The sequence below is a fragment of the Esox lucius genome, chromosome 24 (genome assembly GCF_011004845.1).
Source record: "Esox lucius isolate fEsoLuc1 chromosome 24, fEsoLuc1.pri, whole genome shotgun sequence".
NCBI lineage: Eukaryota > Metazoa > Chordata > Actinopteri > Esociformes > Esocidae > Esox > Esox lucius.
This window is the reverse complement of record NC_047592.1, coordinates 23,461,240-23,480,769: the sequence shown is the minus strand read 5'-3', so window position 1 is coordinate 23,480,769 and position 19,530 is coordinate 23,461,240. Positions and strand designations below refer to the sequence as shown.

At 39.8% G+C, this 19,530-nt stretch overlaps 2 protein-coding genes and 1 non-coding gene across 4 annotated transcripts; 1 reads left to right on the top strand and 2 right to left on the bottom strand.

Moving 5' to 3' along the window:
• Positions 1-2,543: 2,543 nt before the first annotated feature.
• LOC105027205 (lysophosphatidic acid receptor 6) lies at positions 2,544-12,717 on the bottom strand. 2 transcript variants are annotated; one of them, XR_001198074.4, is made up of 7 exons: positions 12,331-12,717; positions 10,870-11,004; positions 4,324-4,476; positions 4,014-4,212; positions 3,545-3,865; positions 3,034-3,391; positions 2,544-2,785 (listed from the first exon to the last, which is right to left on the bottom strand). XR_001198074.4 is itself a non-coding variant. In XM_010899177.5 (6 exons), the coding sequence occupies exons 2-6, from the start codon at positions 10,961-10,963 to the stop codon at positions 3,220-3,222; spliced, it is 939 nt and encodes a 312-aa protein (XP_010897479.1). In that variant the 5' UTR covers positions 10,964-11,004; positions 12,331-12,717; the 3' UTR covers positions 2,896-3,219. The 2 variants fall into 2 exon arrangements, 1 of the variants encoding a protein (XP_010897479.1); XM_010899177.5 differs by lacking the exon at positions 2,544-2,785 and having other exon boundaries at positions 2,896-3,391.
• A 263-nt stretch (positions 12,718-12,980) lies between these two features.
• Positions 12,981-13,052, top strand: trnaw-cca. The gene has a single exon. It is a non-coding gene; the product is annotated as a tRNA-Trp (tRNA).
• Positions 13,053-13,464: 412 nt separating this feature from the next.
• On the bottom strand, positions 13,465-15,539 carry zgc:172079 (L6_membrane domain-containing protein). The gene is made up of 5 exons (XM_010899176.4): positions 15,152-15,539; positions 14,667-14,732; positions 13,992-14,140; positions 13,637-13,823; positions 13,465-13,533 (listed from the first exon to the last, which is right to left on the bottom strand). Exons 1-5 carry the CDS (start codon positions 15,344-15,346, stop codon positions 13,525-13,527), a joined length of 606 nt encoding a protein of 201 aa, XP_010897478.1. The 5' UTR covers positions 15,347-15,539; the 3' UTR covers positions 13,465-13,524.
• Between the last annotated feature and the right edge of the window lie 3,991 nt (positions 15,540-19,530).

The window sequence follows — 19,530 nt, the reverse complement described above, 5'->3', positions numbered from 1 at the left end:
TGAAAAGGGAAAAACATCCAGTATGCGGCAGTCCTGTGGGCGAAAATGCCTTGTTGATGCTAGAGGTCAGAGGAGAATGGGCCGACTGATTAAAGCTGATAGAAGAGCAACTTTGACTGAAATAACCACTCGTTATAACCGAGGTATGCAGCAAAGCATTTGTGAAGCCACAACACGCACAACCTTGAGGCGGATGGGCTACAACAGCAGAGTACCGGGTACCACTCATCTCCACTACAAATAGGAAAAAGAGGCTACAATTTGCACAAGCTCACCAAAATTGGACAGTTGAAGACTGGAAGAATGTTGCCTGGTCTGATGAGTCTCGATTTCTGTTGTGACATTCAGATGGTAGAGTCAGAATTTGGCGTAAACAGAATGAGAACATGGATCCATCATGCCTTGTTACCACTGTGCAGGCTGGTGATGGTGGCGTAATGGTGTGGGGGATGTTTTCTTGGCACACTTTAGGCCCCTTAGTGCCAATTGGGCATGGTTTAAATGCCACGGCCTACCTGAGCATTGTTTCTGACCATGTCCATCCCTTTATGACCACCTTGTACCCATCTTCTGATGGCTACTTCCAGCAGGATAATGCACCATGTCACAAAGCTCGAATCATTTCAAATTGGTTTCTTGAACATGACAATGAGTTCACTGTACTAAAATGGCCCCCACATTCACCAGATCTCAACCCAATCGAGCATCTTTGGGATGTGGTGGAACTGGAGCTTCGTGCCCTGGATGTGCATCCCACAAATCTCCATCAACTGCAAGATGCTATCCTATCAATATGGGCCAACATTTCTAAAGAATACTTTCAGTACCTTGTTGAATCAATGCCACGTAGAATTAAGGCAGTTTTGAAGGCGAAAGGGGGTCAAACACAGTATTAGTATGGTGTTCCTAATAATCCTTTGGGTGAGTGTATATATACAGTGGTGCAAAAAAGTATTTAGTCAGCCACCAATTGTGCAAGTTCTCCAACTTAAAAAGATGAGAGAGGCCTATAATTTTCATCATAGGTACACTTCAACTATAAGAGACAAAATGAGAAAAAAATATCCAGAAAATCACATTGTAGGATTTGTAATAGATTTATTGGTAAATTATGGTGGAAAATAAGTATTTGGTCAATAACAAAAGTTAATCTCAATACTTTGTTATATACCCTTTGTTGGCAATGACAGAGGTCAAAGTTTTCACAAGGTTTTCACACACTGTTGCTGGTATTTTGGCCCATTCTTCCATGCAGATCTCCTCTAGAGCAGTGATGTTTTGGGGCTCCCACAGTTGATTTCTTCACACCAAGCTGCTTACCTATTGCAGATTCAGTCTTCCCAGAAATCTTGCTTGTTTGTAGGTGACCAAATACTTATTTTATGAGGAATTTACCAATGAATTCATTAAAAATCCTACAATGTGATTTTCTGGATTTTTTCTCCTCATTTTGTCATTACATTGCAACCTTCTACCTCTTGATCTATGAAAGACCCAGACACATGTCTATGTCTGTCACTGACTGAAACAAATTGTTGGCAAATCCCTTTGAGATCAATGAGGTCCAGTTGTTCCACAATGGACATGGCACACTGCAGTGTGGTTTAGGTACATTTGTGACAATTCTACAACTGTACAGTGCTGTGGCTACTTACGCTCTGGATTTGGTGAAGAATGTCCTTATATCAATATATCTTTTAGCTGCCATTCTGTTGCTAATCTAAAACACATTGCAAGAAATTAGCTTTAGCGAAATTTGGTTTGACATCTCATCTCATCTTCAACCGCATTTGACAATGTATTAGCAAAACCTTCTCTAGTTTTTCAAGGCCACTAGAAGAATCGCTGTCACTCGTGGTCTCAAGTGAAATATTTTTTTTCACACCTAGTACAGAACCCATCTCATCATCTTGTATTTCCTGTCACTAACTTGCACAGAAATGTGGTTTCCATTGCTTAGGCTCATACTAGCTAACAATGACTGTTTGGTGGCCTACACATCTTACACCATCACTACCAGTGTCATTTCTCACCTTGCACATCAACCCACAACATATATAAAGGAAATGTCAAGAAGTTACCAAAATTGGTTTACAAAAGGCAATGATCCAGCAGGAATTAATATATCCCCAGACACCATTTGGGGAAACCTAATGCTGCATCATTTAGTCTCAAGTGTTCCTGGAAAGGTCTTTACTGTTAGTAATGAGATCCTGCAGATGAGGTGTCTTCGGATTACAGTATTTGAACAAGCTGAATGGTATGTCAGTTAAATGAATACGTCACTATCGTTCAAAGTATACATTTTAGCTGCATTTAATAACCAATTTACAACACATACAAGTGGAGCTGCTGAGCCAAAACAGGAACCAAACATTGTGTCATGTACACTGCATGCACAATTATTAGGCAAATCAAGATTTATTTTACTGTTGAACAAACACAATGCTCTCAGTCAATCCAAAATATAATTGAACCTCAAACCTGAATGTTTAGCAAAGGAAAAATGTGTTTTCATCTTTCTCAGGGGAATACATAAGTGTGTACAATTATTAGGCAACTAAATTAGACATGGCCTTCTTGACCGTGGCCATGTCTCTGAGCACTTGACACCATTTCCTGGTAGCTTGACGTTTAATTGACCTTCTCAAGTCTTTTGGAGTTAATTTGGGTCTTTTCTTCTCCATGCGTTTTTTGCACCCCGGTTGACTATTTGCAACAAAACGTTTGAGTGTCTGGTGGTCACGCCTCGATAGTTTAGCTATTTCAAGAGTTTTGGATCCATCTGAAAGGCATTTGACAATTTATGACTTTTCAGTTAAATCTCTTTTTTGGCCCATTACACCTGAGGTCATGAAGCTGCCTAATAATTCTGCACACCTTGATATAAGGTGTTATTCACTGTTGCCACACCCTCCCTCATTACACAAATACATATCACCTGAAAATGATTCAGTCCAATGAGTATTTAAGTTAATATGGTTTGGAATTTGAAAATGTGCATAGAAATTATAATATAATCAGAATACTCACTTGTCTAATAATTGTTCATGCAGTGTATATGTTCCTTATATGTACCACATGTCATCAAAACCATTTGTTCTGAAACTTGAAATTTCATGGCTATATAAGTTATGACAGTGATTCTACTTATAGATTATGCAAATAATAAAACATTTGATTCCAGCTGAAAAAGAAAAAGAAAGTAAAATATAATCTTTAAGTGTTGACTGCAGCCTTGGATCCTCGGTTGTTTCCCGTAGAGCTGGTCTGACTGTTGAGTGGGAACATCCTCCTGAACACATCCAAATCAACCTTATTTCTGAACGTCTCCTTGGTGAAGTAATAAGCCAGTGGGTCCAACATGGCATTAAGACACGCCACCATCAGGCTTCAAGTACAACAATTACAACATTAATTACGATAATAGAAGTTAATTAAAAAGAAAATGTAACGTATATAAAGAAAAGAGCATATAAAAATGATAAAAATCTAAACACAAGGACAATAAATGTACTAAAGACATACTAGTAGATAAACCTACCTATAGCGGAATGTCAATAGCAGGGGGCAAGACTCTGCCTCTCCGTGGACATAGAGGACTGTCAGAGTCACATGGTAGGGCAGGAAACAGGTGAGGAATATCAACAGGCTTATTGCAATCATCCTCTGGATCTTCCCTGAGTCGATGAGGTCCGTCTGGGCCACAGAGCTCCTGGTGATGGCCCGGTTCAATGCCCAGGAACAGGCAAACATAACCACCAAGGGGACTCCGAAGCCCACGATTAAAATCGAGGCGACCACCAAGGGCTGTTTGGCATAAAGTGGAAATTTCCCAAAACAGTTTCCCTCCAATTGTGCATTTCTAAAGAAAGAAACAAAGAGCAAGAGAAAGAAAGGGCCATAGAAACTGAAACAAGATTAGGGCTGATATGGTATTGTTCAGCCGTAAGTTCAAACCTCAAGTAAACATGATCAGGAAAAACTCAGAGCCCTACTTATTTTCTACATACTTTTTTCTTAAAAGGTAACCTGGGAGGCTAGCGCCGATAGTGAGCACCCAAACTCCAAGGCAGACCAGCGGGGCTTTCTTACGTCCCTCTCGGACCCGGGATGACATGGGGAAACACACAGCCATGCAGCGGTCAAAACATATGCAGGTGAGGAGAAAGATGCTGCCATACATGTTGATCAGCAAAAACTGTGCCACGCCTGGGAACAATGATGAAGAAGATGAAAGATGAAGAACAACAAAATAGTACTGACTTGATTCATTGAAATGAAACTGCCCAACGAAGATAGCAGCACATAGCCAGCCTTTACCGTCACACAGGATCTGCGGTAGATCTTTGAAGCCCAGATGATGGTAGATCCTCAGAGGTAGAGTGAGGACCAGGAGGAGGTCTGCGATGGCCAGGTGGGTCATGTAGACTGTAGTGTGAGACCGAGACTTGGAGCAGCAGAAGATTACCAGGGCTATGAGGTCAAAAGGAAAGCATAAATTCCAAAGTTCCCTAGATCAGTCCTTATACTCTAGGGCCTTGATACATAACACCACATGTTTCTTTTGATGTAATAATCACTTCATGCAAGAGAGGTTGGTTGCTGAGGTCCAATGACTTGCCGGTGTGGCAGAGTTAGGTCATGTCATTTAATTACCCTTAGTTCCCTTTGTGTTTGGGCTAACTGTGCCATTTTGTAAGCCAGAAAATGGTCATTTGTTGTCTTTTTGCTGAGGTAGAGTATCAGAAGAGACAAATGAGTGCTACAAATGAGTGGTGTAAATCAATTAAAAGGAAAGAGCCAGGGCAACATGCTGGTAGACATATGTTCACAGGTGGACCTCCAGATTCATTTGTCTATATCGCTGAATGCATCAATGGCGGTTGTCTTGTCATATAAACAATTGCCATGAACAAACGTTTGGAGCTACAAACTTTAAGTTACCCAATTCACATCAGGAACACACTGATATGTGGAAATTATTTTGCTCCACAATGCCCACATGCCAATCTAGAAAAATAAAGGTGAGCAAAGTAAGCTTTTGAAAAATGGAAAATTATGCTAAAATAGCCACAAACAAAGTAAGGTAAGTAAACAGTGCATAACACATTTCTGCTTTTATGCACAATAATATTAAAGGCATTTTAATAATTTCATTTTAATAATTAATTTGTTTTCAATGCATTGGATCTCCAGGTTAAGGAACACAGTACATTTATTAAATGTGTACTATTCTAATCACTCACGGTTTGCTCTAAGCTACATGTGCTATATTAAGGTAATTTACGCTACCATTTAAAAGTTTGGGGTTACTTAGAAATGTACTTGTTTTCAAAAGAAAAGAAAATGCTTTGTTGATAAAAAAAAAAAAATAACATCAAATTGATCAGAAAAACAGTGTAGACACTGTTAATTATGTAAATGACTATTGTACTGGAAATGTGATTTTTAATGGAATATCTAGATAAGCGTACAGAAACACATTATCAGCTATACCATGCATCTGCAGCTGGGAAATGTAAAATTTTACATAAATACTTAATGATCGGGCCTCGGAATGATTCAACAGTCTAGTAATGGTTACCTATATCAACATGGTATTCTCTATTCTGACCTTAGCTCAAGTCTATCATTTTAAAAGGCTAATTGATCATTAGAAAACACTTTTGCAATTATGTTAGCACAGGTGAAAACTGTTGTGCTGATTAAAGAAGCAATAAAACTGTCTTTCTTTAGACTAGTTCAGGATCTGGAACATCAGCGTTTGTGGGCTCAATTACAAGTTTAAAAGGGCCAGAAACCAAGAACTTTCTTCTGAAACTCATCACTCTATTCTTGTTCTGAGAAATGAAGGGTGTTGCAAAGAAAAAGCCATATCTCAGAATGGCCAATAAAAAGAAAAGATTAAGATAATACGGACACTGGGCAGCGGAAGATTAGAAAAATGTGTTATGGACAGACAAATCTAAGTTTGAGGAGTTCGGTTTAGAAAGAAGAAAATTAATGAGACACAGACCAAATGAAAAGATGCTGGAGGAGTGCTTGACGCCATCTGTCAAGCATGGTGGAGGCAATGTGATGGTCTGGGGGTGCTTTGGTGTTGGAAAAGTGGGAGATTTGTACAGGGTAAAAGGGCCATGCCACACCCTGTGGATGGCGCTTGATTGGAACCAGTTTCCTCCTACAGCAGGACAATGACCCAAAGCACAGCTCCAAACTATGCAAGAACTATTTAGGGAAGAAACTATAATGAAGCGGCCAGCACAGTCATCGGATCTCAACCGAATTGAGCTGTTATGGGATCAGCTTAACAGTATGGTATGTAAGAAGTGCCCATCAAGCCAATCCAACTTGTGGGAGGTGCTTCACAAAGCATGGGGTCAAATCTCTTCAGATTACCTCAACAAATTGAAAACTAGAATTGTGAAAGGTCAACAAGGCTGTAATTGCTGCAGATGGAGGATTCCTCAGTGAAAACCAAGTTTGAAAGACACAGTTATTATTTCAATTTAAAATAATTATTTCTTACCTTGTCAATGACTCTATTTCCTAATAATTTGGTTATATTTCCTATTCAAACATATATCATGTAAGTTTTCATGAAAAACAAGGACATTTCAAAGTAACCCCTAACTTTTGAACAGTAGTGTAGGTAGACTTAATTGTCTAACTCATTCATTTTAATTAAGTGACTAACAATTCACTTCAGGTACATACATGGACAAACTGCCACAGCACCATGAACTGTGGCTCACTGAGTCATATCATTGGTCCAGTAACATAAGGGACTGGATGCAGGTTTAAAAGAAACACTCCTCAGATCAACCACAACTGAATAGAGAGATTTTCTTTTCTTTGCAGAGTTACAAATGTTAAAACAATAGTACTGTTTTATTGTAGGCTGCATACAGATGTGCTCAAAAGTCTGCATTCCCTTGGAAAATAGGTAATATATGTACCATTTGTAAAGAAAACATGAGTGAGCAGGCAAAACACATTTTATTTCTTATGGGATTCACATTAGGTCATAACAGAATGGCACAATCTTAAAACAAAACATGACAACAAAGAGAAAAACTAACTGACCCCAGTTCAAAAGTCTGCGTACCCTTAGTTCTTAATACTGTGTATTTCCCCCTTTAGCATCAATGACAGCGTGTAGTCTTTTGTAATAGTTGTCTATGAGGCCCTGAATTCTTGCAGGTGGTATAGCTGCCCATTCGTCTTGGCAAAATTCGTCTTAAATGAACCACACGTTTGATATCTCCAGAGTGGCTTGATGATATTAAGGTCAGGAGACTGTGATGGCCACTCCAGAATCTTCTCCTTTTTGTGCTGTAACCACTGGAGGGTCAACTTGGCCTTGTGCTTAGGGTCATTGTCGTGCTGGAAAGTCCAAGAGCGTCCCATGCACCGCTTATGTGCAGATGAATGCAGTATGTTTTCAGAAAATGCTGGCAGACAATTTCCATTCATCTGCACAAATTCTTCTTGCCATCAATTTTCACCATCAATTTTCACAAGATTCCCTGTGCCTTAAGGGCTCACACACCCCCATAACTTCAGTGAGTCAACACCATGCTTCACAGTGGGGATGGTATTCTGTTCACTATAGGCCGTGTGGACCCCTCTCCAAACATACCGCCTACGGTTGTGACCATAAAGCTCTATTTTGGTCTTGTCACTCCAAATTACAGTGTGCCAGAAGCTGTGAGCCGTGTCAAGGTGTTGTCGGGCATATTGTAACCAGGCTTTTTTGTGGCATGAGCGCAGTAAAGGCTTCTTTCTGGCAACTTTTTCTTCAAGTATCTTCGTATTGTGCTCCTTGAAACAACCACACTGTCTTTTACCAGAGCACCCTATATTTATCCTGAGGTTTCCTGTGGGTTTTTCTTTGCATCCCGAACAATTCTTCTGGGAGTTTTGGCAGAAATCTTTCATGGTCTACCTGACCTTGGCTTGGTATCAAGAGATCCCTGAATTTTCCACTTGTTAATAAGTGATTGAACAGTACTGACTGCTTTTGCAAGGCTTTGGATATCTTTTTCAATACTTTTCCATCTTTATAAAGTTCCATTACCTTGCTATGCATGTCTTTTGACAGTTATTTATTTTTTTATTATCTAGCCTGCTCAGTGCATCCATGTGAGAGCTAACAAAGTCATTGATTATTTATATACAGACACTAATTGCAATTTAAAAAGCCACAGATGTTGGAAATTCACCTTTAATTGCCATTTCCACCTGTGTGTGTCACCTTGTGTGTCTGTAACAAGGCCAAACATTCAAGGATATGTAAACTTTTGATCGGGGCCATTTGGCTGATTTCTGTTATCATTATGATTTAAAAAGGAGCCAAACAACTATGTGATAATAAATGGCTTCATATGATCCCTATCATTAAATAAAAAACTATTTTGTTTTGCATGATCAGTCATATTTTCAAAATCAATGCCCAAATTTCACAATTTATGCCAGGGTATGCAAACTTATGAGCACAATTGTATATTGCCAATGCATTTTTGCAGTCACTCCCATTACTACTGCAAAATGTTGCCTTCAAACAGCCTATAATTTGTAGATTTAACCAAAACTTAAAGGGCATTATGAAGAACTATTGCATTGTAATTCAAGAAAATGTCCATAATATACCACAAGGGAAAAAAGTATTTGACCACCTGCTGATTTTGTACGTTTGCCCACAGACAAAGAAATGAGTCTATACTTTTAATGGTAGCTTTAAGTGAACAGTGAGAGACTGAATAACAACAACAAAAATCCAGAATAACGCATTTCACAAATGTTATACATTTATTTGCATTTTAATAAGTCAAATAAGTATTTGATCCCCACTCAATCATAAAGATTTCTGGCTCCCAGGTGTATTTTATACAGGTAACAAGCTGAAATTAGGAGCACACTCTAAATGGAGTGCTCCTAATCTCAGCTTGTTAGCTGTCCACAGAATCAATCAATCAATCAGATTCCAAACTCTCCACCATGGCCAAGACCAAAGAGCTGTACAAGGATGTCAGGGACAAGATTGTAGACCAACACAAGGCTGGAATGGGCTACAAGACGATCGCCAAGCAGCTTGGTGAGAAGGTGACAACAGTTTGTGCAATTATTCGCAAATGGAAGAAACACAAAAGAACTGTCAATCTCCCTCGGTCTGGGGCTCCATGCTAGATCTCACCATGTGGATTTGCAATGATCATGAGAACGGTGAGGAATCAGACCAGAACTACATGGGAGGATCTTGTCAATGATCTCAAGGCAGCTGGGACCATAGTCACCAAGAAAACAATTGGAAACTCACTATGCTGTGAAGGACTGAAATCATGCAGCACCCACAAGGTCCCCCTGCTCAAGAAAGCACATGTACAGGCCCGTCTGAAGTTTGCCAATGAACATTTAAATGATTGGGAGGAGAACTGAGTGAAAGAGTTGTGGTCAGATGAGACCAAAATCAAGCTCTTTGGCATCAACTCAATGCTGCCTATGACCCCCAGAATACCATCCCCACCGTCAAACATGGAGGTGGAAACATTATGCTTTGGTGCTGTTTTTCTGATAAGGGGACAGGACAACTTCACCGCATCAAAGGGATGATGGATGAGCCATGTACCTTCAAATCTTGGGTGAGAACCTCCTTCCCTCAGCCAGGGCATTGAAAATGGGTCGTGGATGGGTATTCCAGCATGACAATGACCCAAAACACACAGCCAAGGCAACAAAGGAGTGGCACTAGAAGAAGCACATTAAGATCCTGGAGTGGCCTAGCCAGTCTCCAGACCTTAATACCATAGAAAATCTGTGGAGGGAGCTGAAGGTTCTAGTTGCCAAACATCAGCCTCGAAACCTTAATGACTTGGAGAAAATCTGCAAAGAGGAGTGGGACAAAATCCCTCCTGAGATGTGTGCAAACCTGGTGGCCAACTAGAAGAAACGTCTGACCTCTGTGATTGCCAACAAGGGTTTTGCCACCAAGTACTAAATTATGTTTTAAATAGGGGTTGAATACTTATTTCACTCATTAAAACGCAAATCAATTTGTAAAATTTTTCTGGATTTCTTTGTTATTATTCTGTCTCCCACTGTTCAAATAAACCAACCATTAAAATTATAGACTTATAATATATTTGTCAGTGGGCAAATGTAGAAAATCACCAGGGGATCAAATACTTTTTTCCCTCACTGTATCTGCAGTAATAGCAGAATGTTTTCACTCGCCAGAAATTATTTTGGGTGCAAAAAAAGTAATCCTGAAATGTAGAATTTCTGTTGAAGGCTTCTGTTGGCCAGGAAATAACCTGCACCCTCCCTCTCTTCCATCTATGTTACTACGATGCGTGGCTATCTCTCCTCTAATGAAAAAACGATGGACGTGGGCTAGTGAAATCTCTCAGAGTACAGAAACAGTACACCCCAGGGTCCAGAAACAGTACACCCCAGGGTACAGAAACAGTACACCCCAGGGTACAGAAACAGTACACACCAGGGTACAGAAACAGTACACCCCAGGGTATAGAAACAGTACACCCCAGGGTACAGAAACAGTACACCCCAGGGTATAGAAACAGTACACCCCATGGTACAGAAACAGTACATCCCAGGGTACAGAAACAGTACACCCCAGGGTACAGAAACAGTACACCCCAGGGTACAGAAACAGTACACCCCAGGGTATAGAAACAGTACACCCCAGGGTACAGAAACAGTACATCCCAGGGTACAGAAACAGTACACCCCAGGGTACAGAAACAGTACACCCCAGGGTACAGAAACAGTACACCCCAGGGTACAGAAACACACATATTTCAACCTCGGCAATAACAGATTCAGCACAGATTTTCAGTATTGTACCCGTGGTGTTAAGGAGGAGTCCAACAGTGAAGACGGTGGCATAGACCCCCACGAAAATCAGGTCATGTTGAGTGCAGTTACTGGTGGTGTTCATGGTCCCGTCCACCTCGTCTGTTCCAGAGAGGGAAAAGTAGACTGGGAAAAACAGAACGGCAAACATGTTGGATGTTAATGGTCATGGCTGGTTGGTTCGTTGTGTTCACTCACTGACAATTGGAAAATTAGGTGAAATAGAAAGAGGGAGATTAAATAGATTTATCCAAAGTACCTCTACCTGTGTTATGCCCTGTCCTTTAACATTGACCAACTACTTAATTGAGTAAAGTTTACTCTCTATTTATTACTGGCTTGTGTTGTTGTCCAGCATTGGCTATCGTAGGATGAATGACACCAACGCTTATGTCTCTCAATAAGTTCAAGATTTCTAAAATGTAAAGATGTGTTGGTGTGTTGGTTGAATGTGCGTGAGGAGGAAGAGGTCACAACCAAGAAAAGCTGCGCTTTCACCCCACAGAGAAGTCTGCCGTGCTATCTCTCTTCCTTTTCTGTCTCAATGTTTTTCTCTCCGTTATCACATCTCTATCTTCATCTTTCTGTTTTATAAGCGGAATATGTCAGCCTTTCACCAAAAGTTGTGAAAGAGCCAGTGTAAATTTAGCCTGTCTCCGTTGTATCCCCAGGCCACACTAGACAAAGACCTTGTTCCAAATGGCATTCTATTCCCTTCGTAGTGCATTATCTGGAACAAAATGTATGAATTATAAGGAAAAGAATGCCATTTGGGACAAACCTGCTTTCACTGTTGTTGTCTTGTATACAAATCAAGTATTTCAATAGTGAATATTCACTGGGGTTTTAGTCTAAAGGCCTAAATGTTTCTGTTGTCAGCAACCTCACCTTTACCCTATCATGTAGTATATTAAGCCATGATGATGAAATAAGGACGCTGGAACAGCAACAATGCAGAAGGAAGTTAACCCCCCCACAGAATCCACCTGACAGTTATAGTTCTTGTCTTCACTAAAGAGGAACCTTGAGAATTTATCTTTTTGTTTGTTTAAATTCTTTCTAAAGTCAAAGCTCAATTGCTTTTTCAGAGAATCATGGGTGAATTTCCTCTGCAGTAAATGCATCTGCAGCTATACTGCTATGTAAATTACTGAACTGTTGAGAAATGTTGAGTAACCCTGTTGATATGCATGATATGGACCTAGTACGTATGTTTTCATGATTTTGTTTTCATGACATCAAAATTCAGTGTTTGATACATCTGCTTTGAAATCGTATGTAACAAAGGCAGACACAGGACAGCAGCATATTAGCACAAAAACAAGCATAGATACATTTTTAATTATTTAAGTTGTTCTAAAGAATAATTGATGATCGCAAGCACACACTGTGGTGTGAATATTACGTTAGTGCACTACGTTCCTAAACTGAATTGCACGGAGTGGAACTCACCTGATTGTTGATTCTGAGTAGATTTTGAATGCTAAGGAGTAAAGAGATCCCTTGGTTGTTCTCTTCTCACCTCCCTGAACCACATAAAAGGCCTGTGTCTTGTTCTCTGTTCTTTTCAGGAAATACGAATCATCCATCCGCAAAGCAGCCCACTTTCTCAGCCTCTCTTCTCGTTTTCTCTATCCATCTCTCTGTCTGTCGTATTTCGTGTCACTATATCCATATCTGTTTTACTTGGCAGGCCTCTCCGAGTTTACTGACAGTGTTCCTTTTCTAAGTATATAAGGAGAAAACACTCATTGCTTTCACAAATACACACACAGCCTCACTGTTACAGTTTCAATAAAGGCCTGACCACTGTCAGAAAAAGCAACTAACTTTTACGTGACTTGAAAGTGAAGGAGATCTTTGACGTTAATTCACTTGAAAATGTACGCTGCTGATCGACAGATTTGGCATTCAGAATCAATAAATCGTTATAATCCCTTGAATACCGTAATGTGTAATTAAGAATATGCTATCTGTATTACATGTTTTCTTTTGTTTGAACGTGTAATTATTTAGTGTACATTTTAAATATTAAAACGGAATTAAAATCCGTTATTTTAAGAGAGGACGAGATCATTCTAAAAGATCGCATTTCTACAGTAGACCTCGTGGCGCAACGGTAGCGCGTCTGACTCCAGATCAGAAGGTTGCGTGTTCAAATCACGTCGGGGTCAGTGCTTTCTGGTGCAAACGTTTTTCTATGTCGATTTACTTAAGTGTATTACTGTAACATTGTAATAAATCATGTGTTTTTGTTCAATCTGTGAGCGTATTTACAAATAAAGTACCTTTATTAGAAAATTTACCAGAAATGTCAGAAAATAAAGAAAAAACATGATTACTATATTTTTCCATCATGTATTAAAAAAATAAAACAACAACATATCTATATAATTTAATTAAAATAATACAAATATAACATTTACAAAAAATGCATAATGTCATATCAATAAAGATAACTGCTGAGTATATTATTAAACTCACTTGGGTATTTTAAACAGTCTACTAGCTAAGCCATTTTATGAATAACCGTTCTTGAATAACCGTTCTTGAATAACCATTCATTCCTCTTGACAATTTCTTTTCTTGTCATCATCAAGTGGTCCTGGTAGAAAAATGGTCACAGTCTACAGTCATCATGTATCATCATGCTTCCTAGAGGCAGGAAATAAAGTTCAAAGGTTAGGTGAACACCAATCCAACATCTTTGTCTTTCCTGATCCCCTTGTTTGAACAACCCCCTGCCCTGCTATCTCACCTCCTTGCCTCCACATGTACCACAAAGGCACCCAAACAGTCCATTGACCATCTGTATTGCGCAAAGCACCAGCTCCAGACTTGCAGCCACCACCAATGTGGCGAACAATCCTAAATTAAACTGAACAACATCTTCAGGCTCCAGACATGTCTTCCACAGATCTGAGTTACCCAGGTAACTCCCGTTGCTGCAATAAAAGAGAATAACTTAATTTCTGTAGATCTTTTGTCAGAATAGTCGTAATAGTATACATTGTCCTTGTTAAAGTCATGTTTGACCTGAAAGGCACTAACTTAAAAAAAAAAGCACTTATAGACACAAATGAACCAAATAAAAGTAAGTAAAATAAGCATACTTGTTTAGGAAGGGTCTCCCCCACACTAGAACAGAAGTTGTATCTGCATAAAGGCACACAGGTCCATTGGCCAGGCCCAGGGCCGAAGTAGCCAGGCTATAAAGAGCTCCAACCACACCTGCCGCAGCGAACCCAATTGACAGGAACATCTAAAGGGAAGTAATATCACAGGTCAGAAGGGAAATGAGTATATGGTTCATTTGGTCTTGCTTGTGTATTTACTACTTAAATTACAGTCAGACTGGACAAGCCATATATGATCAATACAAACCAGGGCTGCATTATTCTGTAGTAAATAATTTTTAAAAAATCTCTAGGTTTCTGCAAACTTGGTTTAAATACAGAGTGAATAATTAAAAGATGCAAATCAGAGCTTAAGAGCCAGTAGCATGTTTATCTTGTAATTTAATGCTTTTGACAAAATAATTTTTCAAACCGTTGTCAGTTTAGACAAACCATAATATAAATGTTTGCCATTGACCACAGGCACCCGGCGAATAAATTCCTGTCAAACTGTCAAATCCCCCCACTCTTGTGTTGTATATACTGTATGGGCTTAAAGTAGGTGGAAATTGTATTAAACAGCAGATATAAATAGAGTCAGAAGAACTGGTCTTCTAATGGTTGAGTTCTGGGTTGGGGGAGGAGTGGTCTGAACCGGACCCGTTGACTTACCCCACAGCGGTTGGCACAGCAACCGTTACTGCTGGTCAAGTGGATATGGATGGCTGGAACAAGGCACTGGAGAAGGAGAGGGAGGAAGAGAGAGAAAGCAACAGGTAAAAAGCGAGGGAGGATAGTGTGAGTGAGGGGGCGCAGGAGAGGAGAGTTGTATAAATAAAACACATCAAAATAATTTCCTCGCAACTGTTTTGGTGTGGAATATTGCAGACAGGTTATATACTGTAACAGCAAAATCAGGTGAATTTCATTTAGCGAAGCATAAACTGTCGATCACAGCAAAGTTGTATCTGTCGTTTTCCATAGAATCTGTCTGACTGATTGGGGTGAATTTAATTTAGTGAAGCAATGTGCTATTTCTCTTTCAAATTGGACACATTTCAATAAATAAAAAATATATTTTCATTGGGCTGGTTTGATATGGAACTGAACTCTATGCTAGTCTTCAAATCAGAAAACGTCCAAAAAATTCTATTCACCATAAGTCCTCCGCCGATGAGGCCACCCATGTATTTGACCTCATCAGTGATCCGGGCTCCGTTTCCTTCTCCATCCGTTTTGGTGTACTCCGTACTCCAGCCGGGGAAGAACGCCATGATGTTACAGATGATTGAGACTCCCGCTAGGACGTAGAGCGAGATCGCGATGACCTTGGAGCACTTTCCAGTACACATCTTACCGGTCCCTTCAACGTCAATGGAGAACAAATGACCCTATTGGGTTTCCCAGTGAAAGGGGATACGGTTGACCTTTGCGTTCTCTCTACAGCACCCCGCCCCTCAATGAGAAGAAAATGCCAGGGTCTACTCCTGCACTGACCAACTTGATTCACTATGACTCTGGACGCTGATGTGAAGCTACTTAAATCCTTATGTAGTTTCAAGGGTGGAGGTCAGCTTGTTACGCCAGGGGAGGGTTTGGTTTGATGATATGACTAAACGATGCACCGCCCCCTCATGGACTCCACAACCTATTGACTGCATCGCTGTACCACCTGTAGTCAGTATCTTTGGGTTGGGAGAGTCCCTCAATTGGATGTAGGCTTATCTCAGGCAGAGTTCGACAACGTCCTTCTTTCCATACTTCTTGGGTTGGCGCTTGACACGTTCACGGTCATAAATGACGATAGAGCCCCTGATAAAAGTGGTTGGGGTGGATACGGTTGTATATGCCTGATAAAAATTTACTTGCTAATAGTCAAAGGCCCTTTGTTCTACTGATCGTAGATGAGAAAGATATTGTTGATATCTATGGCTCTGAGGAACCTATACACAACAAGGCATGACAATGAAACAAGGCATGACAATGAAAACGTCTGTTGTTGTTTAATGCTTGAAGATTTGTGATTAAGGTGTAAACTGTTCCAAGGTTATAATACATCTAATTAAAGTAAATTTTGAAGCACCCATCAAAATCACTTTGAACAAAATCTGTCCAACTAGCTTTATTTCTACCTTGTCAATGTAATGCTCCTAATATTCAATTTTTACTTGTCTCTAGAGTGACACATCACTGTTAGCAATTCAGTATTTTGTAACATACACTCAAAAACTCATAAACATACTTAGTTTATCTGACCTAATAGGACATACATTTGGCTAATGAATGGGTCACTTATACTTTAAGATGTATTCCATTGGCTTAATGTTCAAACTTTATCTCCAGGTTAGCTAATGCATTATCTGTGTTTTCATCAGAACACTATGGTGGATCACCATGGCTACCGATAAGAGATAATCTAGTGACACAGTTCGGGGAATCAATTTGGTTACGCCCGCATGCAGGTTGTTCTGCAAATTGAGATGTTTTTAAAGCCTGATATTTTACAGCACATAAAATTACCTGTAAAGGATTTGGGGATGCTTTTTAAAGCATGGCACCAAAGTCCCATTGTTTCATTAACATCAGCTTTTTTCAGCTGAGGTACATAAATATAACCCTAACATTTAGCTCACTGTCTTTTAGAATCAAAATTATTTTAGTAAGTATTTTTGCCAATGTTTCTAAAAAGAACATTCAACATGTAATGGACAAACTGTAGTGTAAAGGCAGGTGAGCTGTTAGATAACATGCTAACAATGTTATTCATACACTGACTTGCTAGAAATGTTTTACTAATTCACATTTTTCATTATTCCTTGTTGTCTATTCCCCAGTCACACAGTATTTGATAACTGATGCCAAAGGAAACCATTAACCCTGTTGTAGTCCACCCAACCCTGCCACTGTATTTGGCACCTAAAAGGAGTTTTTTCTAGTTATTTTTTTTTGTTGACCTGTTGATGTACCAAAATGGGTTTTAATGAAATTAAACACAGGGTGTGCATAATGGATGTAGGTGTAGCCAAAACAGCACACTACATGCGCTAGAACTCTACAGGCCCCGGTCAAACGAGGTGCCCTACAGTAGAATTAGGGTGCCAGTTGGGATGAAACATCCCAGGTGAACCCTGGACTCTAACTCCCACTGCACGGCTGTTCTCCAGGCAAGGTGACCATAAATCTCTGAGACAACCATATCAGACAAACACACACAAGCAAATGAGGGCCATAAAACCAAGGCCCATTGCATCCTATAATAGCACGGACCATATCGTTTTTTTCCATTTCACTTCTAAGAATAGCGTCTTGAATCATGTGGGTGAAAAAACCAGGAGGAAAACGTCTTTATTTAATAATTCGTTTTATTCCTGTGGCACTGTAAAATGGCAGGTCTTTATTTGGATGTAACAGGCCGCTGAGTAGCCTATCTAAGGTAAAACATGATGAAACCACGTTAGTAGTTCACATACGAGTATGAGCCACCGCTATATGAGTACATGTGACGTGATGTCCCCACAAATGTAAAACCTGAAAAATAGGTCCACACAACATTTTGGTCGTAACTTCTAGGTAAATTGCAACTTCTGGATTAGGTTTAGTGAAATACAAAAAGTTGTGGATTGAAGAATTATGCCTCACAGCTCCAGATTTCAATCTCAGCTTTGATGATCTTGGTGTGATTGTGAGGCATGACCCAGCCGGCCAATGGGCTGATGGCAGTGGAAGACTTATCTCTCACTTAGGGACTCCCCCAGGCAAGATACCAGCCTCCCTGCTATCCCACACCCAACGGAAAGGGGGCTCATTAAAGTGTTTCTCCATAACAGATTAAAATAATTATAAAAGGAGCCCCAACTAAGTATTGAGTGCTGTAAATGCTCATACTTTTCATTTTCATACTTTTCATATTTTCATACTTTCATACTCAGTTGGCCAACATTTCTAAAAATATTTTTTTTGTTTTGGTCTTAAGTAATATTCTAATTTTTTGAGATACTGAATTTGGGGTTTTCATTAGTTGTCAGTTATAATCATCGAAATTAAAAGAAATAAACACTCTAAATATATCAGTCTGTGTGGAATGAATGTATACATTATACAAGTTTCACTTTTTGAATGGAATTACTTACATAATTCAACTTTTTGATGATTTTCAAATTTTATGACCAGCACCTGTGTATATATACAGTATCTCACAAAAGTGAGTACACCCCTCACATTTTTGTAAATATTTGATTATATATTTTCATGTGACACTTTGATACAATGTAAAGTAGTGAGTGTACAGCTTGTATAACAGTGTAAATTTGCTGTCCCCTCAAAATAACTCACTTAGGGGTGTACTCACAAAAGTGAGTTCTACAAGCTGTACACTCACTACTTTACATTGTAGCAAAGTGTCATTTCTTCAGTGTTGTCACATGAAAAGACAATCAAATATTTGCAAAAATGTGAGGGGTGTACTCACTTTTGTGAGATAATGTGTATGTGTATATATATACATTATATATACACTCACCTAAAGGATTATTAGGAACACCTGTTCAATTTCTCATTAATGCAATTATCTAATCAACCAATCACATGGCAGTTGCTTCAATGCATTTAGAGGTGTGGTCCTGGTCAAGACAATCTCATGAACTCCAAACTGAATGTCAGAATGGGAAAGAAAGGTGATTTAAGCAATTTTGAGGGTGGCATGGTTGTTGGTGACAATCTGCTCAGTTACTGGGATTTTCACGCACAACCATGTCTAGGGTTTACAAAGAATGGTGTGAAAAGGGAAAACATCCAGTATGCAGCAGTCCTGTGGGCAAAAATGCCTCGTTGATGCTAGAGGTCAGAGGAGAATGGGCCGACTGATTCAAGCTGATAGAAGAGCAACTTTGACTGAAATAACTACTCGTTACAACCGAGGTATTCAGCAAAGAATTTGTGAACCCACAACACGCACAACCTTGAGGTGGATGGGCTACAACAGCAGAAGACCCTACCGGGTACCACTCATCTCCACTACAAATAGGGAAAAGAGGCTACAATTTGCACGAGCTCACCAAAATTGGACAGTTGAAGACTGGAAGCATGTTGCCTGGTCTGATGAGTCTCGATTTCTGTTGAGAAACAGAATGAGAACATGGATCCATCATGCCTTGTTACCACTGTGCAGGCTGGTGGTGGTGGTGTAATGGTGTGGGTGATGTTTTCTTGGCACACTTCAGGCCCCTTAGTGCCAATTGGGCATGGTTTAAATGCCACGGCCTACCTGAGCATTGTTTCTGACCATGTCCATCCCTCTATGACCACCATGTACCCATCCTCTGATGGCTACTTCCAGCAGAATAATGCACCATGTCACAAAGCTCGAATCATTTCAAATTGGTTTCTTGAACATGACAATGAGTTCACTGTACTAAAATGGCCCCCACAGTCACCAGATCTCAACCCAATAGAGCATCTTTGGGATGTGGTGGAACAGGAGCTTCGTGTCCTAGAGGTGCATCCCACAAATCTCCATCAACTGCCAGATGCTATCCTA